This window comes from Eschscholzia californica, unplaced genomic scaffold (assembly GCF_041429995.1).
Source record: "Eschscholzia californica isolate CP2 unplaced genomic scaffold, dmEscCali1.0.p SCAF_4, whole genome shotgun sequence".
NCBI lineage: Eukaryota > Viridiplantae > Streptophyta > Magnoliopsida > Ranunculales > Papaveraceae > Eschscholzia > Eschscholzia californica.
Window position 1 is genome coordinate 34,184,037 of NW_028238461.1, and position 27,597 is coordinate 34,211,633.

At 36.2% G+C, this 27,597-nt stretch overlaps 3 protein-coding genes across 8 annotated transcripts; all 3 read right to left on the bottom strand.

Moving 5' to 3' along the window:
* Window positions 1-3,269: 3,269 nt before the first annotated feature.
* On the bottom strand, window positions 3,270-6,007 carry LOC147544261 (protein CDI-like). Its single transcript, XM_086634966.1, has 2 exons — window positions 4,609-6,007; window positions 3,270-4,480 (listed from the first exon to the last, which is right to left on the bottom strand). Exon 2 carries the CDS (start codon window positions 4,435-4,437, stop codon window positions 3,595-3,597), a length of 843 nt encoding a protein of 280 aa, XP_086491092.1. The 5' UTR covers window positions 4,438-4,480; window positions 4,609-6,007; the 3' UTR covers window positions 3,270-3,594.
* KPL (kokopelli) lies at window positions 5,990-11,214 on the bottom strand. Of its 4 annotated transcripts, none has more exons than XM_086634963.1 (4): window positions 11,076-11,214; window positions 9,907-10,046; window positions 9,301-9,381; window positions 5,990-8,497 (listed from the first exon to the last, which is right to left on the bottom strand). In XM_086634963.1, the coding sequence occupies exons 2-4, from the start codon at window positions 10,009-10,011 to the stop codon at window positions 6,206-6,208; spliced, it is 2,478 nt and encodes an 825-aa protein (XP_086491089.1). In that variant the 5' UTR covers window positions 10,012-10,046; window positions 11,076-11,214; the 3' UTR covers window positions 5,990-6,205. The 4 variants fall into 4 exon arrangements, with proteins under 4 accessions (XP_086491089.1, XP_086491088.1, XP_086491090.1 ...); XM_086634962.1 differs by having other exon boundaries at window positions 9,907-10,055; window positions 11,076-11,194; XM_086634964.1 differs by having other exon boundaries at window positions 5,990-8,493; window positions 9,907-10,055; window positions 11,076-11,179.
* Window positions 11,215-12,791: 1,577 nt separating this feature from the next.
* On the bottom strand, window positions 12,792-27,115 carry LOC147544263 (protein ENHANCED DISEASE RESISTANCE 2-like). 3 transcript variants are annotated; one of them, XR_015223125.1, is made up of 23 exons: window positions 26,723-26,972; window positions 26,282-26,442; window positions 26,051-26,125; window positions 24,388-24,441; window positions 23,579-23,644; window positions 23,192-23,298; window positions 22,553-22,617; window positions 22,342-22,458; window positions 21,102-21,142; window positions 20,907-21,007; window positions 20,301-20,396; window positions 19,457-19,521; window positions 19,296-19,367; window positions 19,021-19,176; window positions 18,133-18,365; window positions 17,992-18,031; window positions 17,755-17,909; window positions 17,544-17,645; window positions 16,016-16,060; window positions 15,786-15,943; window positions 14,531-14,626; window positions 14,337-14,438; window positions 12,792-13,188 (listed from the first exon to the last, which is right to left on the bottom strand). XR_015223125.1 is itself a non-coding variant. In XM_086632768.1 (23 exons), the coding sequence occupies exons 2-23, from the start codon at window positions 26,417-26,419 to the stop codon at window positions 13,063-13,065; spliced, it is 2,193 nt and encodes a 730-aa protein (XP_086488894.1). In that variant the 5' UTR covers window positions 26,420-26,421; window positions 26,723-27,115; the 3' UTR covers window positions 12,792-13,062. The 3 variants fall into 3 exon arrangements, 2 of the variants coding, with proteins under 2 accessions (XP_086488894.1, XP_086488893.1); XM_086632768.1 differs by having other exon boundaries at window positions 15,786-15,926; window positions 26,282-26,421; window positions 26,723-27,115; XM_086632767.1 differs by having other exon boundaries at window positions 15,786-15,926; window positions 26,723-26,982.
* Between the last annotated feature and the right edge of the window lie 482 nt (window positions 27,116-27,597).

The window sequence follows — 27,597 nt, forward strand, 5'->3', positions numbered from 1 at the left end:
AAGTAAGTCGATTGTAGCGCTAGCGACAAAGAATGTGCGAAACGTTATTTTGTATCAACTACAAAAGTATCAACCAATTCCCACATTTGCAACTTCAACTTTGGTTGTGTTGGTCGTTTGCTTCTCTTTTTGGCAACATCTATTTCTTCCACGAATTTTTCTATCAATACCTCTACATCAATTATGTAGAGAAATAAGAACATGTTTAGAAGTTCCTAATTATCTCTCTCACTCCTCCCCATTTGCTTATCTCTCCCCTCATCAGCATCTTTGTTCTCTCTTCCGCCCACACCCCGCCAGTCATCGACAAAAGAGAGAGGATTTCTTATTAAACACTCTCATTGAAGCCTTGAAACACCTTATGAGAGTTTGAACTCTTTGTCTGGACTATCGTCGTCCTAGACATGGGGGTGGAATACCTCGACGTCAGTAGTGGTGCTGGTAGAAGAAAGCTTTACGACTCTGACAGTGGTTAAGTTGACAGTGGTTAAGTGCATCTAGTAATTGTATTTAAGTTGTAGGATCAAATCCTTAAAACACTTGTGTTCGCTACATTCTCCGATTTCATCTTTGTCGTAATATCTGAACTTGAACTTGCACTAGTTTCATCTTGTTCCCAGAAAAGTTTGATCTATCTATACTAATACCTGCAAATAGAGTTGCTCAAAAGGTCGGGCCGGCCCGGGTTGGGCCCGGGACCGGCCCGTACGAAAAACGGGCCAGGTCAACCCGGGTTCTGTCCCGGGCCCGGGCTGGGCCTCTATTTTGGGCCCGACGGGCTAGGCCCGGCCCGGCCCGGATTGAGCCCGGCAACTTTTTTTTTCTTTTTTCTTTCTTTCTTTAAATATTTCTATTCCTCCTAATCATTTATATCCTATTTAGAAAATATAGCAAACTTAAGTTGGAGAAGAAATTTTTGGTAAGCTTTAAAAAATCTTATCTAAAAATAAATTTAGGTAAGTTGTTGAGTTAGAAAGAAGTATTTATATTTATGTTAAGGATTCATATCCTTATGTAAGTTTAGAAAATCTTTTCATTTTTAAGTTAGAGAATATAAAAAGAATATAGGTAAGTTTCATTAAACCATTTTTGTGTAAGTTTTAGAAAATCTTTTCTTTTCGAGTAAGAGAAGAAATTTTTAGTAAATACTATAAATTTTTTAAGTAAGTTCCATTTTGTTTTAATTTACTTTAAGTAAGTTCGATTTGTTTAGGTAAATAGGTCATTACTTTAATACTACGTGATAAGTTTTTATTTTCTTTTAAGTAAGTTCTATTACAAATAGTTTTATATTTGTAATATTACTTTTTAATTTAATTTTAAGATTAGTTAAGTTTTAATTGAGTTTCATATTAAAAAACAGGAAAAAAAAAACAGATTAACCTGGTCAAACCCGGGTTTGGCCCGGCCCGGCCCGGATAGGCCTGGCCTGGGTCAAGTCATGGCCCGGCCTGGACCGTTTTATAAAAGGCCGGCCCGGCCTTTTGAGCACCACTACCTGCAAAGTATCTCATGACCTATATAGAGACAGGGAGGTTTTACAGGCGCCTCTAATTTGTTTTAGACGCCCCTCCCAAAACAGTGAATTCTGCACCGATTTTTCTTTTTTTTTTTACTAAAATCTCTCCAATCCACCGATTTGAACTCCAGCCCGCCGATATCAACTATATTCAATGGTGGATATACGATTCAATCGATTTTGTGATCCGAAATGTGTTTCCAACCCACCGATTGTTTTACTGAATACGGTCTGAACCTATTGTTTAGCTGTAATCGGTCATTCTACAAACGCTTACTCGGAATCAGCCAACTATTAACGTTCACCACAGTTAACTAACTTATTTCACCAAACCCAAATAAAACTATAGAAGTATATCCCTTTTTAGTCCATTAAAGAACCCTCGACTGATTTCAACTAAACACCCATATAAAACCACCCAAATTATCCAATTTGGATTTGTCTAGTGACGAGTTTAGGATTGAGCTCACAACCATTACGGCCGATTATTCTATTCAAACAATCCCTGGTTTCAGAAAGAAAGATAGGCTTCAAAAAATCATCTCAATTTTAGGCTTCAATGATTTGGATCGACTAGAGAGATTCAGGGCCATAGAGAACCAAAGAAGAAGAGAGGAAGAAAGTGCTCGCTCTTTTAAAATCGGTGGCTCGAACTGATTATGGATCAACAGACCAACGCTTTTGATTGAAACAAAAAAGTGGGAGTACGACTTTTGAGAAGGGGCGCTTTTAACGATTTTCCAAAAATTGGTAGGTTTAGGACTTTTAACAATTTTCCAAAAATTGGGAGGGTCTAACCAGGAGGCACCAATAACACAAACATGAGAAGCCAATAACACAAATTAAAACTTCCCATATGGAAATACTTATAGTAGCCTATTTGTCTGCTGACTTGCCTGTTCTAAGGAAGATATCTTTTTACTCCACTCTTCTGTCTTATCAACCTCAATGGTTATCCATCAACATGGACTTCGCTCCAAGTGTTTGGAAGCCCTCAGAGAGATGAAGCATTCCGGCAATGAGTTCCTTTAATAACTGACTGTTTTGAGGTCGAACCTATCCAGTTCTATACTGCGCTTCACAAATTATTCTTACAGTTTCTTTTTCTTGTCAACGTCATCAAAGAAGTGTTATGCATATATATAGAGACACACATACAGAGTTCACACACTGGTGCACCGTGCACACGTAGACACACTATATACAAAAGCAGTTAGTATATATCAACACAAACATTGCACTCTAACCTGAGTTAAATGAAACGAACACTCATGCATTGGTTTAGGAAAGCAACAAAGTATGAGTTGATAAAACATAACATTTCAAACAGAAGCTAGTTAAGTTTCTACAGACCCTAAACTCTAGAACAACATAGGCCTTGGTGACTGACGAGTCAAGACTTGCTTGTCATTGAACAACATCCATGTTTCAAAACCGAGCCGAACTGCCAAGTGCTCTATAAAACCACTAAAAACTTCTAATGCAGTCAAAGAAAGACAGAAGTAGAGACTTGATCGGATGAGACTCAGCACTCAGTGATCTACTTTACGAATCTAACAAGATTGTTGAACCAAGTTATGCAGTAAGAGGTTCAAACAGATGAAACCAAGAACTGAAGTATTCGTATTAGATGTTTAGATAATTGAACTAGCAGAAAACAAGGCTGACCAAGATCTAATGACAATAATGTTCAAAAATCAACAAAAAGATGCCCATGTCAAATAAAGAACTAAATGAAAGAAGAAAGAAATTTCTAATATAATAATAACATTGATTCAATATCGACGTCATTGATTACACCTCGAATGAAAAAGTTAAAAAACGTTCTATTAGTAGATAACATATGCATCTATGATGATCACTATAATAGACAATCAAAAGGAACCGCAATTCCATTCGATTCTTTCTGATTAATAGAAGTATCACTCTTCATATTAATAGCAAGTAGAAATTGAATAACAAATACAACATATAAAGGGAAATGAAAGAAATTTACCTTTTATTAAGGTCTATCAAAGAAATAATTTTACTTCATCGCCAACTCCTACCAAATAATTTTCCTTCCTTCATCCTGTTCAAACTTGCTTCATAACCTTCTTATAAGCTTCCAACTCATTCAACCATAAATGCGCCAAATCACAATTCTTATAAGCCTCGAACCAAGGTCCACCAGTAGTATAATGTATGGCTTTCGGCTGTGTCGTCGGATCATTCTCATCAACCTTGTTATGACCCACAAGGAAATTCCAAACAAATGGTATCGATCCAATCTCATGATCTTCAAGCCATGTAAACCTATGAAGAAAAGCACCAGTTTGGGTATTCACAACTTCAGGTGTCAAGATCTTATTTTTCGGGTGCCCACAATTATAAAGAACCATCGATGACCAATTCTTCCTCGGATAAACAGTTTGAATAGCTCCATCCATCTTGGTACTTTCTTTCGGTGTATAATCGTGTTGTACACACATAATTGCGTAATTATCATCAAGTAGTTCAGTCAATTCTTTAATATCAGTAGTATAAAGAAAATCACAATCGACAAACATTGCCCATCCTTCGAAATTCGCAAGATATGGAGTTAAAAATCGACTAAACGAGAATTCCGTGCTCTCAGTTGGACCTCTTTCTCGCCAATATAAACCACTTGCTCTCAGATCTGATTGTTTGATAGGTACTACTTCAACAGGAATTGAAGCTCTCTTCAAGATCGAATACTTACAAACTTCATAAGCAAGATCTTCACGAGGATCCCATCCAACAAAGATCTTAAACACCTTTTCTTTTCCATTTTCGACATTTCCGTTACTTAAAGTCATGGCATTTGATCCATCTAAGGCAGTAGATTGTATAACTAGATCTGGCTTTTGATTGTCTTTTTCTTTCGAATTGACAATATCAGTTGGTGGAGATGACATTTTGATGACAAATGTTGTTCAAGAACAAGATCAAATCCCAGATCTGGTGTTAAAAACAGTAATCTTAATTATAATCACTGAAAACCCTAATAGAGTAACAAACAAAACCTATCTAAAATGAGATTAGGTCCAAAAGAAACTAAAAAGCAAGCAAAATTATTCAAAATTTACCTGAAGATATCTTCTGTATTACTTTTTTCTCAATGGTTAATGTTGATCATATAGCCGATCTTGATCGTCTCATCAATGTTTCTGAGATCTTGGGGTGAGACTAGATTTGTTGTTATTCGGAGAATGCGTGAGAAATCTAGGGCATTGAAATATGAAAGAGAATAAAAGTGGACTACCGCTGAAGGAGATATTTAGTTGAGAGGAAGAGAGAGAAAGAAGAGGAAAAGCTTAAATGAAGGAACCGTATCTTCCTCTGCTGGTTCTTCTCTTGGATGTATTTCCCGCGCCAGAGGATTTTTATTGGTATGCGATTTGTGGGAAACTTCTTAACCCACCGACAGTAAAGGTTATTTTCCAAGTTATTTTCATTTTAGCTCCCAAAAGATGACTAACTTACCAAAATGAACCCCTTAAAGATGATTTGGTTATCTTCAAAAATTGTTTTTTTTTTTGTGTTCTTCGTCTGTCGATTTTTCGGCTGCCTTTTTTGTGGTGGTAAAAGAAGGGGGAAGAAGAAGAAGGAAAAAAAATAAATAAAAATGATTTGATGAATCGTTGACCACTTCTGGACAATTTTTTTTGGCCAAAAGAAGATAGATACAAGAATATGAAGGATAAATGCTTTTAAAAATAAAGGCAAGAAAGGAAACAAAACAATCACAAAAAGAATTTCCAATTATAAAAATGTGATAATGTAGAAACTATTTGATGGTAGCGCATCTAGCAAATCCTTGTCGGGCCTAAATCTGGGGTTTCCTTTTCGTCTAAGCTTTGGAACAACAAACTAATATTTATCAGTTTATGTTTTCTACTTCTGCAAATTTCCTTTGCAATTCCAATAAATATAAGTGTTTTTACTAGTGTTTCAAGATCTCATAATATATACATTTTTCATTGGCTATTTTTACTCTTATTATCGCTATTTATCATTTATTTCAACGGCTTTCAATTCTTCATAGTTTATCTTTTATTTCCATACTGTCCTTTCTTACTATTGTTGAAAGACGGTAATGTTAGAGATTCTGAATAATTAATTTTTAACCAATATAATCTTCTAGTTAAACATGAGGGTTTAGCTTTTGTTCGAAAAATCACATGAGTCATTAACAAAAGATTAGACGAGCGGTCGAAAACACTTGTTTAAACTCCAACATATGATAAAAAATAACAAAAGAAACAGAATGATCAACAAACGACATTTATCTTTCATATGTGTCAACATACTATCTCTTTCCCGCCCCGCCGTCCACTTAGTGTGTTTATTCTGAAGCCCTAATTGCTAAACTAACCTCGGCTACTCAATTATACCAAAAAAAAAATTATGCAGCTCACAAGAAATTAAAGTAACATGTGACATATCTCATCGAAAAAAAGTAACATGTGACATCCATTTTACTTCTTTGTTAAAGAAAAGGAAATATGCCCCTTTATAGAGAAATAGCTGTACATAACACATTAAAACAAAAGAACCAGTTGTTTGCTATACTTTCCCTCATTTTACCACGCGCTTCCCACAATTTTTCCCCATTCCAGCGCGTGGAGAAAGTTTAACCCTCGTGCTAAAGTTAAATAGAAAAATTCTTCTGCTTAATTAGGTTTAAGTCCCCGTAAGCTGCGGTCGTTTACTTGTTAACCCAATTTTAACACGTCTTTTCCCACTTCTGTTAACTTTCTGCCACTGATGCCATTTTTGTACAGTAACTTCTCTCTTACCAGTTAGGGTCCTTTCTAACCGTCGGATATCATCTTTGGATGGCTTAGATTTCTTCGAACCCAAAAGATGTCTAAATAACCCTCCAATAAGTGTATGGAAATGTCTTTGCTGAGGTGAAATTTTTGCAAGGGTTGGTTTCTTCACCTTCTTCATGATCCCTTGCTCTTTGCTTTTACGGTGGAACACGTGCTTCCAGATCGAACGGTGACCATTATGAGGTGTGTCGTTATCACTCTGATGATGATGGTGATGGTGGTGATGATGATGATGGAAGATGATAGCTAACTTGTCTTTGAACCTTCTAAACCGTCCCTTTCCTTTCTCACTATTGGAAACGGAGACCGCTGTGGGTCCGGCATGACGTGGTGGTGGGGTATACTTAGAATGATGATTTGTCATCTTATGTGGATATCTCTTGCTTGATAAAACCCCACCAATTTGGGGATGAATCACCATTCTAGGTTGTTGTGAGTCTGATTCACTATCATCAGTAGACATGGTGATGCTACAACTTGTGTCTTGATTTGTCAAATTGGTATAGGAAGAAAATGAGGATGATAGTGATGACGTGGCAATTGATCTGGCTACTCGGTGAAGTGGCAATCTTTTATCATGTGGGACCAACTGAGCATATTCTGATGACGATGGTGATGAAGATTCTGATGATGCTAAGGGAGACGACGCTGAAGATGCAGTAGTCCCTCTAGCTTTTTTCTGATGTTGCAAATTCTTCTTGTGTGAAACTAGTTCTGATGAAGAAGATACTAGTGGTGACGAAGAAGAAGCTGGAGAAGATGTGGAAGCCCACCTAGATCTCTGCTGATGTGGCTGATTCTTATTACGTGGAACCAGCTGAGCACTCCTCTGGGGCCTACTCATCTGTTTACCATTTCTTCCCACATCTGTAGGAGTTGGCTTATAGTGTATCAGAGTTGGCAATATAGTATCATGACATGGCAACTTCGTTTCGCTTGTTCTACGTGGATTTGCCAAGTCATCTATAATGAAAGTGGGTCCCATCTTTGAAGTCAGCAAAGGTAGTCTAGACGTTCTTCTCTTCTGTGTTTGATTCTTTCGCGAGCTATTCTTCCTCCGTATCGGTTTAGTTAGACTCGTATTATGTCTCTCCAACTCATTTTTATCTGCAATCGGATTCTGAGACAATATTGACTTTTGATCCTTCTGAGTTGGAAAATGACTTACGGTTTCAATATTCCGATCTTCCAAGGTGGCATCAAAGTTTTGAACCCCTGTGAGGGTAGTGCTACTTTTCAGCCTCTGTTCTGTTTGACTCGGAATCTGACTCAACAACTGTAGATATTTCTCAACCACAGGCTTGTCAATCTGACCCGGAACCAAATTTGACTCACTGAATGCACTTTTTTGATTGGCTGAAACAACCGACCTGTTCTTTACAGATTCCATAACTCTTTGCGGTGACTCGTTATGATTTCCACGAATACGGGCTTCAAATAGTTTTATAGCTTCTGATACACTCACACTCTTCTCTTCTTGTTGCTTTTCCGTCCGATTATTCAAACTAGGTACCAATTCATTTATATCCTCAATGACTTCAACTGGCTTCCTTTCGGGACTTGCTTCAATATCTGACTCGGTATACTGAGTTGAAATGTCTTTGCTATCACGGAATCGATTCAACATACTGAGTTGATTATTGGTTCGAATTGTACTCCCTTCCTTGATTGGTTTATCCACTCCCTGAACCAGAACTAGATTATTTTCTCGCGTCCGGATTTCGGATAGTTGTTCCCCATCTTTTACATTAATAATCTTTTTCTTGTTCTTGTTTTTCCTGTTGTAGTCCAAATAGTGATACCTAGGTTCTAATTTTAACCTATTTGCCTGAAACCCCATAGAACCGGATTCTCTTCCATTCCAATTTTTATGGGCTTCATTAATTGTATTCTGCATTGGTGCCTCAGTATCACCAAATTCTTTGGCCTTCTCAATAGAATCAACATTATTTTTGGCTGAATTTGTTGTTCTCTTCCTATTTTTCCCACAATTTCGACATCGTTTCTTAATCTGGGAAGTATTAGCGTCTCCATAGGGATTCAAAGCACTACACTGTGGTTGATCATCCAACACTTGTTTCTCATCTTCATGTCCGGTACATTTCATGTTAGAGGCAACTGATGGTTGCTCCTGTACTGCCTAGCCAAAACACAAAATATTCGCAAATATTAGCTTTACTGTTCTGACTTCTGAGGAAACTCTTAGATTTTATGGTACTTTTGTACGAATTTGAATGCAGATCTTAAAACATATCTTCTTCTCAACCGCAAATGTTTCCAATTGAAAATATAAGTACTATGTTGAGAAAAATACTTACTTTACGATCCCATCTTAGGGAAGGAACAACCACATTCAAGAGTACATGACGTACAAGTAAAATATAAATATGATTCAGATTCAAACTCGGACCTATAAAAACACATAACTTGTGTCGCAGTACATTATATACTTTTTGAAAAGAGTGCGTCATTGTATAACTCTAAGACTTGGTAAATAACCCCAACAGTTTTTACTCTACATATAACTCAGGCTTCTATCAATTCAAATGCTAGCAAACTGATATTGTAGATATCTAACTGATCCCTTATAGTTCGTCATTCATGGGTCAACTAGCAGATGCTCTTTATAATCAATCTACCGATTCCAACTCGCGTACTTACCAATTATTTGAAATTAATTATACAAATACCAAGCGATATATCAAAGATGAAAAACATAATCATAACGGACGATTATATTATAACAAAAATCCTTTCACATGAGAAGGTTGTCAATTAGGTTTTAGTCACAGATCGACTTCGCTAAGACGCAGGAGCAATCTACCAGCCCTTTTCATGTGAAACGGTTGCAAGTACGGACGAATTACTCGTCATTATATTATAACAAATATTTCATTCATTATGAGAGCTAGAACTTGAAATGTAGGAGACGAAGAATTGTACCTTTGAGCAATGAGATAATAGAGCCTGTCTACTAGCATCATCTAAAAGTTTCTTTAGTACAAGTTTTGCTTTGTCATCCAACTGCAATACAAAGTAATAGGTTTTCGACTCAAATATCTCTTCTATATCAATCGAACCTTTATATTTACACAAGGTAAAATTAAGTAATAAATAGAAACAACGTCACATCTATAAAAAGGTGATTTCATATGGGTATCAATTGAGTACTGTCCACCACCCTTTGATGTAGTGGCCGGATATCCCTCGTTAGCCCATGAGGTCTTGAGATCGAGTCTCGGTGGAAGCAGTTTATCACCAAGATTTATCCCATGTAATTTAGGCACTAAATAAAGTAGATATTGTCGGGCTTTAGGCTCTTTGTTGTCGGGCTTTAGGCCTCTTTAATTATTGGTTTAACTTAAGCGGTTATCATGCTCATGACATCTTAATGATGTATCAATGCCTTGTAACGAGTGGCGTAGATCGTACTCGATATCTCAAAAAAAATAAAAATTTGAGTACTAAAAATTATAGTTTCCAGAATCTGTAGAATCAGTTTTAATGGGTTTTTCTATATTGTCATGTGTGCTGAATGGATTCACTTACAGTTTGAATGGGAGCTTTTTTAGGATGGGTTACTTCTCTGATTTGAAGCAATCCATAGAGTCTTTCCAATGTCTGAATATCTGGACATATATTTAGATCTTCCATCTTCTGCTTCTCTTCTCATCAAAACTTTATAAGGGCTGCCACCTCTGGAGTAAGAAAGAGAGAGATATAATTTACCTTCTGGATAGTTTATAGAAATAGTGATTTTGTACCCTAAAATACTCTGACAAGGGGCGAAAGAAGGATTTTATGTCCGGAGGGAAGACCCCTCAAGTTACTATAAAATTTATCTTCTAATTAAGATGCATCTACTACTTCCAAAAATAAAATCTAAAGACGGTTACGCTTCCCATTCAAATGTTTAAGTGTTCAGTAAAAATAAAATGAAGAAGGTAATACTCGGTGAGAATGAAAGAGTTTTTCTCTTTTGTCATATAACACAAATAGTTATTACAGTAAGGAGTGTCTCCAAACTATCTAAAACTCACAATAGTTGCTCAATTTATTATTTCAATATACTAACATTACAAGTTAAGTTATTAAACTCATCAATTTTTAACTAACTACAGATACCCTGTCCTTAAATTATCGAAATTAATGCTTCTCGGTATGAATCAATTGTAGTACTTCAGTTTATTCAACAATGGAACTTAGCTAAAACTGTTCTTAATGCTTCATTTTATACTAGAGATCAAATAATTTCTTGTTTGACATATAGTTGTTATTTGTGGCATTGAATTTGATTTGGATATATAGGGTTTCATAATAACAGTACAATGAGAATCAATGTTTCGATCCAGTTAACTTATATAGATGTCAAAGAAGGGAGGAAAAGACAATGGTGATAATCTATTATTGGAAACCTATCGTTCAATCTGTATCGTGAAATCGGAAGAAACACTCTAAAAAGTGTTGAATTCTGAAGTGAAAATGACATTTTTTCTAGGTTTAGGGTTTAGTGTTGAAATCTAGTAGAATCAATTGAATTCTACATACACAATGTATTTTGATGAAATTTGATCCAGTATTTTGTAAGTAAATTTTGCAAAAAGAACATTCAAGAATTTTCAGCAACTAAGATTAATCACAAACATTATTAGGGTTTCTACACAAGATTTTAGTTTCAAACTAAAAGATCATAATAAATAACTATGTGAAGAACTAACCTTAAACTTGGATTTAGGCCACAACAATCTCTCATGTAAACCATTAGACAGAAATTTAGAGAGAGAAGACGGAAACAGAGGAGGCAATTACACGACGAGCGGTTAAAATGCCAACCGATGCTTTACACTGATACGCACTGGCCTAGCCTATCTACAAATGACGAATAAGCCCTTGTCTTGATAGAAAATTACAACAAGAAAAAAAACAAGAGACAGATTTTAACCGCATCGGATCAATCAGTCAGGTGTGTAGAGGAGTTACATACGCCGAGCTCTGTCGTCGGGTAAAGGAGGAATGCAAGTTAGTCCGAGGGTAAGTAAACCTTGTTCGAGGGAAAAAAGAATTCACGTAGTTCTCTAACTTCTAGTTCATTATTATTAGTTTTGACATGAGATCTGAAAAACCTAGTACTAAATGTATAAACGTCTGAGATTCCGCTTAGACCATTAGGTGACAACAAACACAACATAAACATGCAAGATTACTATTAATGCTGGTTATTAGCTCTAATCCATAGTCTAATTTTTGTAATTGTTTTGATTTCACTTTTTGTGTTTTTTGTTTTCTCCCCTCTTCTTGATGTATCTTTCATATTAATTTTCTACTTACTGTTATTTATTTCTTTTCTTTCTTTTTTTAATTTCCTTCGCGGTTTTGTTAGATGGCCAATTTGACTATAACTGAATCAATCAAATGCTTGGCGTGGAACACTAGGGGCCATAACTCTTATCTCACCCGAATTACAGGAACGCAGAGAAAATCATCGACCTGAGTTCATATTCTTCACTAAACGAAGGCTACCAAAATTAACCTTTTAAAAATCTTCACTCTAAGTCTCTAACAACTCATACAATTTTTGCGTAGTTGATCCCATCACCATTTCGTACTCAGACCTTTAGATGACACATGCTAAAAGCACTCCTTGCAACCCCCACAATCCTTTTCATCTTATCTGATTTTACATGTTGCCCTACTCTCAAAAAGATTCGGGCCATGGAAACAACTCCACACCCTTAGTTGTCCGATCTCTTCTCTTTGGGCAACCAGTGGTGATCGTAATTTTATTCTTCAAACAACAGAAAAATGTAGGGCTTTCAACAAAAAAAAAAACAGAAAAATGTAGGTGGCACTGTTGGCCTACCCTCACACAGGCCAAAAATATTAAACTACACCATATGTGCCTACGGAATTGGGGTACGTAGGTAACCTTTTTAGCTCGTCTAACTCCTCCGGATTAGACAGGGCCCTGGTTAACCATGGTTTGTTGGCACTTTTCCTCACTCCTCAGCTACCCATCTTAAAGTGGTCGGCTCCAACCATAACTCTGTACATTGGAGACCTCCCGTTCCACCAAAACCAAACCTAAACCATTCGGCTTTATTAGCACATTGATGTCTCCAACGTACTAATTCCTCCCGACCGTACTAATTAAATCAAACGTAAACTTACTGTGCCCTTATCTCTCTAATTGGAATACGCAAGTGTTCAGAAATCCACTCTGTCATTAACATCCTCCAGGATCCCAACCATTATCCCCTCTATTCACATTTGAACAAACGTTTAGAGCTTCTATATATGCAACAGGGAAAGCTTATAGAGAGAAAAAAAAAAATAATCTAGAATTGACTTCATAATTTTAGGTGACAAAAATGCAAAATTTTTCACTCTCACGCCATCAACAGAAATCATGACAATCAAATCACTAGTATCAAGAATTGGAACAACGAATGAACTATTTCCAAAAATGAGATCAATATATTTATTTTTCAAGAAAAAAAAAATGAAAATAAATATGGGCAGGGAAGATTCTACTTTAGGGGAGTTCTACAATGACTCAAGAGACTTGCATGTCTTAGAAAAATTAGGATTAGAATTAGGACTGATTAACTTGTGGATAAACTTATAGACAACAAGAACAAAATATATATTTATGGTATGGGAAGGAAAAAAGGAGTGCAAATCTTAAGGAATATGAATCAGATCAAATCAAATGTTTGATTGGGGTGAAGATGGAGCAGATTCAAGTATTGGTACTACTGCAGATTTCAACTCCACGTGTGAGACACGAACTGCACCGATGAGTCGTTCCGGTAGTTCATCTGTAGTGTTTGCCTGTAAAGAAATCAATATAGTTACATCATAATTAGTTTTAGTTTAAAACATCTAAATATTCAAAAAATAATAAATTAATAATCACTGAGATCTTCTAGATCCAGTGTAAGGCATTATAGTAATATAACCTAGAGGTTATGAATTCCGTCACAAACGTACTAGGTCTGAGATTGATTCATGGTGGTTGCGTTCCGAATTGTCCCATGTAATTTATAGTCGCTAAAGTAAACGTAGTTACTACTTACCAGCGGGAGTTTATATGGTGTCTGTGTCTGTCCGTGTATGTGTCCGTGTGTGATGTATACTGGCTTTCAGAGTCTGTTATATGGCGTTTAGGATTGTAGTCTAATGTTTCATCCTGTACAGTTCCTATGGCAGTTTATGTGCTTGTTGACATATTTGTGTCAAATTTCAAAATGCAGACTACACATGTCATGTTGTAAGATGTAATGATTGTTTCGGAGAAATAAAGAGAGCTTCAGGATCTACAAAGAGAATACGAACTTCATTTCTAGTAAAAGTTCACAATTTGGTATGATTAATATTAAAACAAAGAGTTGGAAACGATAACTTTATGTGATTCCATTGGTAGACAACGGCCTAGCTACATCCATTGAAAAAAAAATTTAATGCCATAATTGATAATTCTCTATTCACAACTAAAATGAACTGACTAAATATCTACTATCATTGTTCCTCAAGCCTTAAATCTGTGTTAGTCACCAACAACCCGTGGTTGGAGTTGTCGTGAACTTAGTTTTTGCTCTCCAGCTTTCAGGTTCGAGGCCTTAAGGGTTTTATATTCCCTTTAAAGTATGCCGACCAATACAAAAAAAGTTTTGTCAATTCACAGTCACCAAATACCTCTTACAAACTGAACTCACCGATGAAACTTTTGTTTGGAAGTGCAAATCAACATGAACTAAACAACTTAAATCTCAATACTTACCACAAATGAATTATTCTTAATCTGATTAATATAAACATATGGCACTCTTAGAGTCCCATGGTTAAAGGAAACCAATACTTCCACCAATTTCTCTCTCGTTCTGGTTACTTTTCCATTTGCTCAACATAAATAAAGGATATGTAGTAGAATGAAAAACTTATGGTAGTTGAGATGTCCTTTTGTTTCCAAGATTACGTACCTGTACAAGAAAAGCCATGTCGACCACTAAACTTGTGATTACGCCACAGACAATCCCTAAAACTCCATTAGCAACCGTAGAAGAACCGATATCGACATCTATCTGCATCAAATAAAGATTATATTAGATGCAGCAGGATTTAACAACTACAAACCCACCATTTTCAAAATTCGTTCATAAGAAGAAAGTCATACTTCCAAGTACTGGGGGCCACGAATGTAGTTGCAGTCAACTGCTTTGCCTAATAAACATGGGTTGCTTCCAACACTCTGGCGTACAATCCAACTACCCTGCATCATTTAAATGCTCAAGATCAGGATGATGCATAAGTATAGAACTCAGAGAAACATATAAGTGCATGAGAAAACATTCCCCGCTGTTATCATTTTTCCTGTTGGAAAACCTCTCTCTTGTCATGTTTCAGCCGATGGTTATGTTCACAATTTCAACTGTTTGTTGATGTTAAATAATTGGTACATTTGCTTAATAACAATTATTGTGAAAAATAGAGAAAATTAACCAGATCTAGCAACATACTTTTTCATTGGGGTGTGGAAAAATAGACTAAACCGACTGACCAAGCCCATCCAAACCAATCCAAACGGTTTTCCTTCGGTAAGTGGATATATTTTCAGAAACCGTGAAAACCAAACCGAACCAATACTGTTCAATTATAATAAAAACTATTGCATATATTATAGGATATGAAATATGTGTTATTTATATTGCATCGTATATATATATATATTTCGAGTCCCAAACTCCATATTATTTAAGGTTGTGGACACCAAAAATCGTTTCCAATCTCCACAACCGCATCATTGCAGCAAACACCATTCTCATCTTCATCTTTCTTCTCCTTTTCCCATGCCACCCACCTTCAATCATTCATTATTTCGATTGAGCTTCAGATTTTCAAGATAACAAGGTTGATTGTATGAAGAAAGTAGCTTGATGCATGTATTTGTTTTGGAGATAAAATAGTTTTCGTGGTTGGTTCGGCATGCAGTAGTATCTAAACCGACCATTGGTAGTTTGGATTGCAATCAAACCAAACCATGAGCGGTTTGGTACGGTTTGAGACACAAACCAAACCACTACGGATTGGTAATGGATGACTGCAAAATACCTGATACCGAACCATCAAACACCTTACTTTTTCAGGCGTTTATAACTGCTTTTCGTAGATGTACTTTTACTCTTCTACAGTTTTCCTAGTGTAAGAACTGTCATTTTTCCGTTGAAACTGCTGCTTTCCCTGCTTAAACCCTAAACTCAATTGGCCGTTGTGGAACCATATCATAGTTATTTAAACTTTAGAACAATGTGCAGGAATCCGTTCATATGCCTTTTTCCCTGGATATGAGATCTGTGTACTACTACTACAGCTAAATCAGATATTGACTGATGTGTTCAACAAGAATTAAGGCATCTGAGATGACAATATACCTTTGGAACCAATGGAACTAGTTTCATCCGACTGTTACGAAACTCATCATCACCGTCAACAAAACGTTGCAAAAGTGATCCTGGCACCAATTGCTTTGTGACGAAATAAAACACCATACTGTATTGTGTTGATGCAGGAACCTGAAGCGATATATTATCTTTTTCTTTTCAGATTAAAAGATGCATTGTAGTGATGTTACAAATTGCAAGATCGTTGTGAAATAACATACTTGAAGATTAATGACCAACGAGAACAACCCTTTTTCCGACGCAACCTTCACAAGTAAGGAAACTATATGTTAGTCTTTTAACAAAGAAAAGAATTTATATGGATGTACATTACTCAATTTTCAATCACGCGAGCACCCCGGCATATAGGCTAGAAAAAAAGTTAGTAGATATAAACATAGCCTCCAATTCAACATAAAATCTCTAAACGACACTAATGATGTCGTATGTGTCCTCTTTAGCCTAAATATATAGTATTTACATGTTACACAATACCAACTTTTTTCCTTCTGAGTATTGCTTCATTCCTCGTATGTGAAATTTTAAAGGGAATATGTAGAATTTTAGAAACTTTCCGGGGAAATAAAAAAAAAAAAAACACTCCACCTCACCTCTTTGACTTCTCCGATTAGGTCGCCGGCCGGAAAATTTTCCGGCCGGCGACCATGAAAAAAAAAAAAATTTCACTCTCTTTCTCTCTAGAAACTCCGGCGAAGGGGTTTCCCTTCACCGGAGTTCCGGTCTGTTCTTCAACAGACCGATCTGGTCTGTTCAACAGACCGATCTGGCTTGTTCTTCAACAGGCTCGATCTGGTCTGTTCTTCAACAGGCCAGATCCGGTTTGTTCTTCAACAGACCGGAACTCCGGCGAAGGGAAACCCCTTCCCCGGAGTTTTTAGAGAGAGAGAGAGTGAAACCTTTTTTTTTTTTTTTCATGGTCGCCGGCCGGAAAATTTTCCGGCCGGCGACCTAATCGGAGAAGATAAAGAGGTGAGGTGGAGAGAGAGAGCTGAGTTGGAGAAGTATTTTGCTTTCCCCCTAAATAAAATTGTCAAACAAAATTGACCAATTTTTGACCAAGTCTTCACACCTCGGAAACTATTTAGCTTTCCCCAAAGCGCTGGCCAAAATTAAATTTAAACTCAACTTGTTTTCTTACCCATTAATTAAGTGGGTGTAGTTGGTCAATTGTAGGTAGTTAATGTTTTTAGTGGAGTCAACTAGTAAGTTGATTACTCCATAGTTGGAGTTCAACGTCTGGCAGGGTGGCTAAAAATTATGGGTGATGGTAAGAGGGTCAGTAAATAGTATTCAATTCCTTCTTACAAATAGGGTTCCTTGTTAGTTTAATCAATCAAGTCAAGTGAATTAATCACATTCAAGTATTAATCTTCTTCGTTCTTCTTCTTTTGTTGAATTTATATTTTGCTTTTATGATTCGGAAATTAAACACTTTTAGTTTCCAGCATTTGGTATCCGAGAAAGGATTCTTTTTTGGTGATTGTTAAACTAATAATAACAAAAATGACAGGTCAATCCAACCTCAGCTTCTGCAAGGTTATGGGAAATTTTTAATTAATGGTGTATCCAAATGATAACATTATTTGGCTTCCAGGAAACTTAGGAGAATGTTGAATTTGGGTTTGTAAAATCAATTAATCAGGTAGCAAATGAACCTCTTAGGTCCAAAACGATAATTTGAGGGAGAACAAAAAGAAGGTTAAGAAGACATTGTTCTCTGATACTTACTTGTGCTGCACAGCCTTGGCGCCTTGCAACATGGTCCATCCGTTTCGTGTCCCTGAACCAATCAACTGCAACAAGATCCATCATATGCTTCCCTGCAGGAATCTGAGACAGTGCTATCAAATAAACTTACAATACTACCAGTAGTCTAAACTGTCTTCTATCAGAAAATGCACAAGGGAAAAGCATAGAAATAAAATAGTGGCATTATCACCTTGGATTTGTCCAAACAGAAATTCTTGCTACGAACTCTGAAGTTGTTTCCATCCGATAGCGTCCAACAGTCACGTGCATTATCCCGATCATCCCGTCGTAGATTACCAGAAAAACAGGACAAATCAATTTCATCGACAGGTTCTTCTTTGGGAGCTTGAATTCATGAAAATTTAGCAAATATAAGTATCAAACTTCAATTGAAAAAATATAAAAACATAAATAGAAACTGCCCCACCTGCACGTTTGCTTTCATTCTCAGGTATTTCTGAGTATGCCTGAAATTATTGAAAAGTTTTAGACATAATACTTCTAAACGATATGGCATAATATAATAAGGGCCTAAATATGTCTGGAACCGAGTGAAGAGTGTGGAAACCTCTTTCTCAGTCTCAGCTACTTGATAGTCTTCATCTTCGTCAGAGTCATCATCCATCATTACAGAATTTCTACTAGCAGAGTTTAACAGATCCAGTGACATGGGCTGTGCAGAAGGTTCTTGGGTTTTCTGATTTCTCTTCGAAGAAACAGCATCTGATGTCATATTGACCATGACTGGGATCCTTGGAGCTGTAAGTTTCCCATCTGTCTGTGCAAACCATTCACGCAAACCTACCACAAAAGAGAAGCAAGTCAGCAACATAAGACAATCAATTAAACCAGGAATTATCTTGCATTAAAGCACCAATTGCAAACGGAGTGCTAACCTATTCTTCTTTAAACTTAAAAAGCAAAAAGTGGCTCGAAATATTGATGCAACCTATTCTTCTCATTTTGCTTTTTTAGGAATCAACTACAATATCTTAGACAATAAAGTTCCTTCTCTTTCATAGAAAATCAAAAGAAAAGAAGATATTTAACACTAAAGATGACAACCGCCCTGGCTTTAAACTAAAGAAACAAGCAAATTATGCCTCAGATAATAAAAGTGTCATCACTATTCTTCTTGCTTAAGTATCGTTTTTTCAAAATATTTAAAATTACTCTCAGATAACTATTTAGCAAGTCAAGTACTTAGTTGGTACTTGGTTAGAGGACGCCATAATACGGAAAGGCGTAACATTCAAATTGTGATATTCAATATTACTGCTATCTGTGGAACAAGATATTCTAGACAACAAAACCACTATTAGAATAATCAGGAAGCTACTAAAAGAGTTTGTGAACTGTGATAAGATAAGGGAGTGACACCATGCCATAAGCATATGACGGCAGACCAATATTTCTTGTCACGAACAAGGATTGGATGTAATATGTATCAACTTACCAGCAACACTATTCAACATTTGAAGAAGACTATGTTGCTGGAATGACGGAAAATAACCAACACCCCATCCTTTTAAATCAATTTGCATAAGATGTTGGACCTGTGTCCGAAGCCTCCCGTTTCGCGATTTAAGAGGGGAGATGCAGAACCCTCCACCTGCAAACAGGATTGCATTGCACACGTGGCGAAAAGTATTACACCAAACTTATCAAAAAAAAATATGATTTCTAATTATGCAATTACATAAATCAGTGAACAAAGAACTGGAATTATACTCTCAACGTGTGCTCGGACAAATCCTGGCTGTGGACCACAGTTCTCATGCTCTCTAGAACGAAATAACACAACTGTACAGTATAAAACAAGTCAAATGGGTATTTCCAATAGTCACGGGAAGATAGAGTTTAAGACAGTATAAAACTGAAGTGGGACTAACCATAACTTCCATCATCATTACGTCGCCAATAACGCACATAGCATAAGTCACGGGGCCACACAAACCTGTAACAAATATATTCATGTCTACGATTTTCAAAAATAGAGTTAATGATATCATTGACTTGAAAGGGTACACATGAATGGCGTCAATCTCAGTACATTATCATGTCATCTAACAAACCTATGCACTTTCTGTTGATATACTTGACTTCAAGGGGTACACATGATTCCCGTCAATCCAAGGGCATACTCTGGATTTTGAATGTATGTGAATCGAAGCAACGAAGTAACTCGTGAATAATAGATGTCAGATAGCGATAAATTGTTACTGCATATGTTTGAGAAATGAATTGCAGTGGCAGTATTCTTACATCACAAATGAATTCTGGTGTTCTCTTATTTCTTTAATTCATTATGCAGAAAAACAACCACTGTGAAGCATCCAAGTTATCCAAAGACAACCAGAAAACATCAAGTGATTTTCAATATCTGTATAAGATAAAGCCTAAAGTTATCTCTTCACTGATGATCAGAATGAGTAGCCATTTAGAGGTTCGCATGTATACAGAGGGATACTGATTATAAATACCATAGGATATTAGCTATCATACAAGATCTTGGAATAAGGGGGACATAGACCAGCATCCATTCAGTTATTAATTATCAGGATAACTTCTTTTCAGACTACGCACCAGGAACTAAACGAGATGGGATGCAATGGACATAAATTAGAAAGTAAACATTTCTCTATCATAGTATCATTTACCATGGAAATTGTAATAACAAACTTAGTTAGAAAGAAGCAAAATAATTCAAAAATCTGAACTCGGACAGGTTATTACTTTGGAAACCAATCCAGTTGCAGCCTATGATAAAGTATTGCAGTGTGTCCATCCACCTCCTCAACCAAGCTGCCATACTGAAAACAGCAATCCCACCTACAAAAATGTTATGCAGGAACAACTTCAGGATGATGATTTGGTGCCAAACTACAAGACGGAAATTCGCATTGTGTGTCTTAACCAAGGGTCGCTGAGCACATCTTAGTTTTAGGTTATGGCATCAACATTATCCGGGTCAAATTCGAAAGGGGATGTGTATTTTGCTAAGAACCCCAATATTCCAATATAGAAAGGGATCAAAGTTGCAAATAAAGGAAGTGAAATCTGGAAGCTTTTGCAACTACGTATAAATTTAAAACATTCAAAAAAAAATTGAGAATCAGCACTCCCTCCTAAAAAAGACACAATGCTAAGCCGAGAAAATGGAATTAAAGAATCAGTTTCGCCGTAAGCAGATAAGTAATAATTTCTGACAGTGATTCATGTAGACATAATGAAAATCACACCACCAATAGCTTGCCAGTAATAACGTCTCAACTGATCATTACAAACTGAGGTCTGAGTTCAGAATAATTTAAGGTTATCATGTAGAACATGCACACTTACTCAAACCGTGTAGCATCCATGCTCATTACAAGTTCAAATATGTCTTCACAGGTAGCCTCCACCACACCTACAGCCTTCATTGCTCTACTATAGCTCCTCGGCTGTACAGCGCCCATGCAACTTGAAAAGTTTAACTTAAAGTAAAACAAATTACAGACAAAGAATCTGAGCAGAAAAGAGCAGATAGACACGTACAAGGTAATCAACGTCAAGAAGCTCTTCGAAAATGCGTAGCCCTGTAATTTTCCAAAGCTATCCTTTTTAAACAGTCGGTAGACGCCACTTTAATGGTATGACTCATGATTTAGCATGGTAGGAATAATTTAATCACAACGGCATGACGATGAGAGACGAAAGTTTCATGTGTAAGGCACTTAGTCCTACATCGTGCAAGAAAACATTCCAGACACTTTTCTTAACATGACACTGTATCTTACATATTGGCTAGGCCTTCGGGTGAGTTCGGCGCCTAGATTGGCCAAGTAGGGAAGCTTGGGGTGGTCTAGGGCAGGTCCCGTACCAATGAAAAAACCTTGTACCATGGAACTAGGCTAGTGGGCCTGAGTGGTGCCTAAATCAAGGAAAAAATGGCTAGTATGAGACAGGTGTCACATCAAATAGTATCAGAGGCTAGGAAAGCTCTCTCTTAAGTGGAGGTGGGTGATGAGAAACGGAAGTTTCATGCACAAGGCACTTAGTCTCACATCGCATAATAAGACCTTCCAGACCTGGGTTACAACATAACACCTTGTCTTACGCTTTTTGAGTCGGTTCGGTGTCTAGATTGGCTAGATGGGAAACTTAGCGTGGTTTACGGCAGGGCCCATGCCAAGAAGAATCTTCTACCATGTGGAACTAGCCCAGTGGGCCTGAGTGGTGCCTAAATCAAGGAAAATGTGGCTCGTATTGGGATAGGTGTTGCATCAAATATTTTGATGTGAACTCGTTGACAGAAGCTTCAATGGTGGTTTACTACCATGCAGTTGAAAATAAACTAACTATAACTACATTCAAAAAAATTTGTAGAAAATTGAGAAAACTGAAATAAACTGTTTATTAGTGCTGGAAAACAGAGATGAACACTTGTTTTCTCTCTAAAACTAAATAACATCGAAATACACATACATATCTACACAAAGATAACTCATATAAGTTTAGCTGCTGCTATGTATTAATTGAGGACTTTCATAATTCTAGTACTTGCTAAACTTGTAATCTAAAGAACTAAATAACTTAATCAAAATAGAAACCTAACGAGAGTAGGAAACTAAATAAAATCTTGATAGAAATAGAAACCCAAATAGTAACAACTAAAAGAAAGGAGAATCTTACCTATTGAGAGATAAGAATTGCTGCTAATGAAACGCTTCCTAAACCCAACTCTCAGCACTTCATTTAAGCAATAAATAGTAAAGAAACCTGAAATTAAACTTACCATTCTGGCACTGGATAAGACGCCAATGTTTTCTGGAGAAGACTTGATCACTATTATTCTGATTCGACAAGTCTGAGTCAATCTCTCGCGTCCAATCAAGCACTGCTTCAGGGAGGCCTGAAAATTGGCATTAAATAGTGATATTCGTAAAAGGTCTTACGAGAATTTCATACTAAATGGAAATGAAAAATAAATATGAATACAAAACTACCGTTTCCTATTGTTGTTCTCCGTAGTAAGCCAGGATCATTCTCCTCATCCCCTTGTGCGCTGCCCCTGAGTAAAAGTTTTTATAAAAGCACTTCTAAGAATTGGGTATAGAATAGGCAAAACAGCATCATGCAAAGGTGATCTATTCAACAATGCATCAACAACTGAAAATGACTAGAGAGACTCCGACTCTACATAGCAAATGTTTATACAAGCAGCAGTATACACGGAATGAGAGAATAAGAATGCCACAATAAATCATCTGATAACTGCAGATCTAAAGAATGTTAAACTAAAATAGAATAAGATTGATAAAAAAAATATCCATAAGCAAAAGGATCATTTCAGTGGCAAACATCATTCTACCACATAAAACTGATGAAGGAGTTGACCTCGCAAACCTCAATACTGTGACTTGGTTTCACTTTATCCAATACTTTAAGGAATACCTTTTGAAGTATTTCGGTTAAAGGTATAATAGAGGTTGCAATACTTTATTCAGCTGAAAGAGAATGTATGAAGATAACGTTATAAGCATATACATTAGTTTTCCCCTAATGGATCATCCTCATCACGTGAAACCATCAATCTGCACATAGTCCAAACAGATGTACTAAAAAATATTAAGTTTATTACTTACTGACTTTCATGGTCTGATGACGAGGCATGCCTTCCATTATCAATTCCAGATTTATACTCAAAGGAAACATAAGGTCTGTTACCATTTGTAAGAGGCGATTCCTGATGCTGTGATAGAGAACCATGTCAGCCCGTTTCTATAACATTCTGCTATTTTAAATTACAAAGTAAAATCACCAGACAAAAAAGAAGCATGAATTAACACGAATACATCATATAGATGATATCATGAAATATATAGTGAGAAGATTTACTGAAGGTCAGTAAACGTTTCTGAAGGAAAAAATATTCTTGATTTTGCAGTCTAGTGAAAGAATAGTTTGTTTAAGCTGTTTAGAAAGCAGAGTACAAAAGGAGAGGAAATATGGATAGTGGATTAGTGGTAAACCTGATCGATGACAGCCTCAATTTTTTCCTTCCAGATTAGTGCCTCTTGGATGTTGAACGCCGCCATCTAAAATGTTTAAGAAAACCACCATGAACAATTCACCTACGAGAGACGACAAGAACTCTACAAAGTAGTAAATAGAAAGACAGGGAATTCTTTTTACCCATTTGAACAACAAAGAGGTAGCCTAATAATAAACAATAATTACTATTATCATTAATTTGTGTCAAGTCTAAGATCGAACAAACAATAGCTCCGTCAAACCAAATTATAAGGAAAACTAACTTGTGTTACAACTTTAAACTGGGATATGTATTTTTAAGTAACACTACCGGCAGATAGATTGCCTCAAACGGTTGCTTGGGTAGGTAAGTTGCCTGGATTAAGGATATTATGTTCACAAATTATATGAGCAATAACTTTTTAAGTAAGAAAAGTATGCAACTGAAATACGACCTGTTAGCAGATGTAATGAAGAATAACATATTCTGAACAAATTATTGGACCAATTAATCATTAAAAAGGACGTCATTTGAAGTTAAGAGAGGAAAAGATGAACAGGATGCTCTACCAGTAAAATGGCATCGATATATGTGGCAATTTGTTATGCCTAGGGTGGCTATATCGCTTTACTTGTGAGGGTGTTAATGACTGAGTTGGAAATAAGAACTCTCGAACTTCATGTTCCAACTCAATTTGGTGTCAGTCGGCTAATATATATATACATACTCTAGTTAATGCACATCACTCACTAAAGATAAATACACTTCATCTTAGTGAAAGCTCACAAGGAAAGCAAAATTACAAACCATAATTCCGTGATTTTTCTCTTTCTTGTTATACACAGACAAAACATATACCATCTGCAGAAAACAAAGAAAATGTTAAGAATAATTCTCAATATAATACAATTACAGAGAAACTAAATGAAAACAAGAGTACCAATGACAAGAAGTTGAAAAGGAAACAGAAAGCAAATACACATAAATAGAGAATGAATGGCAAAGTAGGTGTAGGTTGCAGAGGGTAAAAACGAATATTTGTTCACGAAAAGGAACACAGATTGTCGACAACTGAAGGACCACTGGCTCCCTCAGAAGGTTGGCCTTCGAAATATAACATATATAAAGTATCAACGATGCTTCAAAATAGGAGATTTTGAAGATTACAAAGTAATATGAGTCCTTTTAGCCCCTAAATCCCTCTTCAAATACTATGGTATTCATACCATGAGATTCATCAAAAAAATTCTCAAGAAAGCATAAAAGGGAAGTCTTAAATTTAAATCACACGAATGATTTAATTTCACCATATAGGCAATGGAAGTTGAAAATGACAACTAAGTGACTAACATCATAGAGCATTGTTGTATATGCTATAAAGGAACACCTTGACATGTTCTCGGGACGTCATCAAGGTTGGATATACCATAAGCTATAAGAGTTTCGGTGTGGCATCACACATCATACCCTCAAAGAAACAGTAACTGACAAGTGAAAGTTATTTACACGAGTTGCCGGAATCTTTTACACATTGAGAGCTAAGAGAAGTAAGCAACTAACTAGTCAAGTTTTGCAGCAGGGTTGATCATAATCCCATTGTTATTTGTTCATTACAGTTTTTATATTTTACTCTGCTACTACAGTATGAAAAAAGTTCTGGTAATCTCTTTGAGAAGATAAAGGTACATAAACTAAGTACCCCATCAAAGCCAAGGAATATATTACGAAGAATCCCGACGAATGACTTTTTTTAACAATTTGATTGAATTAAGGAAACGGAAAAAATAAAAAGCTCAGGTCCTCTAATGATGATAAAGATGAGGATCAGCACTTTTTGAACCACGAACTTGATTCTCGTTTTGATTACAAGTCGAACCAACCCGATATCAATATGGAAGAAACAAACAATACAAAAAGTTCTCTAGTATATAGACCTTCATTAGTTTGTAAGTTGATTGTATCCCTAAACAGATAAACACCAGAGTAGGCGATGTAAAAGGCCTAGAGCATCCTCAAGTGAATGGTTAGACATCCAGTCATCCAAAATGAGGATCACAAATTGAACGAGCTGCCTCTTACATAAAGAGGGTCCTGTACCCATGAGCTAAAATATCCGTGCCAAGGTACAGGAATTAGATTCCCCAAGTCCACGAAACAATCATTGCTAACTGCCCAAAAGTGAGAAGCAAAAAAACGTTCGAATGTAGACCTTCCTAAGTAATATCAGTAATCCATCATGACTCCCGAAGTCATGTGCGGTAGCAAAATATTAAACCAACTACAATAGGTTGTACTCGTAAATTTACAGAATGACTTTAGATCGTAATCTCATTAATAATTTGTTGTCCATATGTGTCAATGTTCAAGTTCAATAGTTTCCTAGGTCAAAAGATGCAGAAACCCCGTTACAAGACATAGATGTATGTATAAACATTACAAAGGGGGAGATCGAGAGAGGAAGCCAACTCACATGTCCATGTTGTGTCTTCAATCCTCGGTCTTCCACTCTACAATTACCATCAATAAGAAGTGTCTTGATCGGAACCTTTACGAACAAAATGTAATTCAATAGTTAGATAGTAGCAAAAACATACCAAACTAACTTAATTGGGTACAAAAATGAAAACCTGCATAAATTTCATTAACAACTATAAAAAACTAAATTGAACTAAAACAAAGGAAAATAGAGTAAGAAAACTACCACATTGTCCTGAGGCTTCTTCTTATAATAAGCGAGTAATCGAGATTCAAGAACAAAATACCGCATATGAATGAAAGATCGACCTATCTTCCTCCGTCCACATCGAACCATCCATCCTTCATACACAACTTTCGCCATCACTGCTAAAATCAACCCTCAATCTTCAAACAACAATAAATCACCCTCATCACAATCATCAATAACCTCAAAAATAGGAAAAAACAAATTTCCGATACGATTGTCAAACCAGAAACTCAATTCTTTCAGATTATTTCCTGAATTTGCTCTATAACTTGGCAAATCAAATTGATCGTCAAAAATTGATCGTCAAATCAATCAATTAATCCACAGATTTCAAATAAACCAAATCCAAATAACAAAAGAAGCACGAACGAATCATAGAGTTTTAGAACTAATCATAGAGTTTGAAAAAGTCATGACCTCCGCAAAATCACAGAATACCGGCAAAACAAATGAAGGTTTGAGGTTCTGTTTTCCTTTCGAGTGACGGAGATGTCGATTACGGTAACGTCAGATGAATCAGATCAATGATACATGCCGGGAAGAAGCTCCGACAATGCTGACTAGGATTGGCGGGAAGTATAAAGGGTCATCTGGTGAAATGTTTGTTTCGAAAGAGAAGACAAACCTCTTCTGACTTGTGTTTTATTTTTCTCAGAAAATTGTGTTTACTTCATAATTTTGAAGGTCCAAAACAAAAAAGTTATTTTATTTTGGAGAAAATGACTTGTTAGGTAGTAAATAGTTTTAATATAGCTAAAAAAACCCTAATCTTTTACTATTAACCATTTTCTATCATAATATTAAGGGTAATCAGAGGTTAGGTTTAAAATAATTTCATTAATTATTATTAAGGTCGAAATTTTAAAAGAGCTTTTTCATTATTCCCGTATTACCCTTTTGTATTTTGCTCTCTCGCTGCAACTCGATGGGAAAAACCTAGGGCATAGCTTTTCGATCGAGAAGACGAAGAGAAGACGATGATTTGAAGATATACTTTCTTCTTTCATTGATTTATAACTATTTAGGTCGTCATCTTCTCTTAGTTTTCTTTTTATACAAAGAATTAGGGTTTGCCGAAGTTATCTGCTTCATCTTCATCTTCACATTCGTTTCGTAAGTTCATCGTCTTCATCTTCTTCATCTTCTTTACTGTAAGTTTGTTTTATTTATATAATAGATTATAAATTATCTTTTTGATTTGTTTGCTGTTTATTTTCCTCTATCTACTTGATGAATCTTCAGCCCTATATATGAATTGCTTTTGATTTATCTTTTGATTTGTATTATAGATT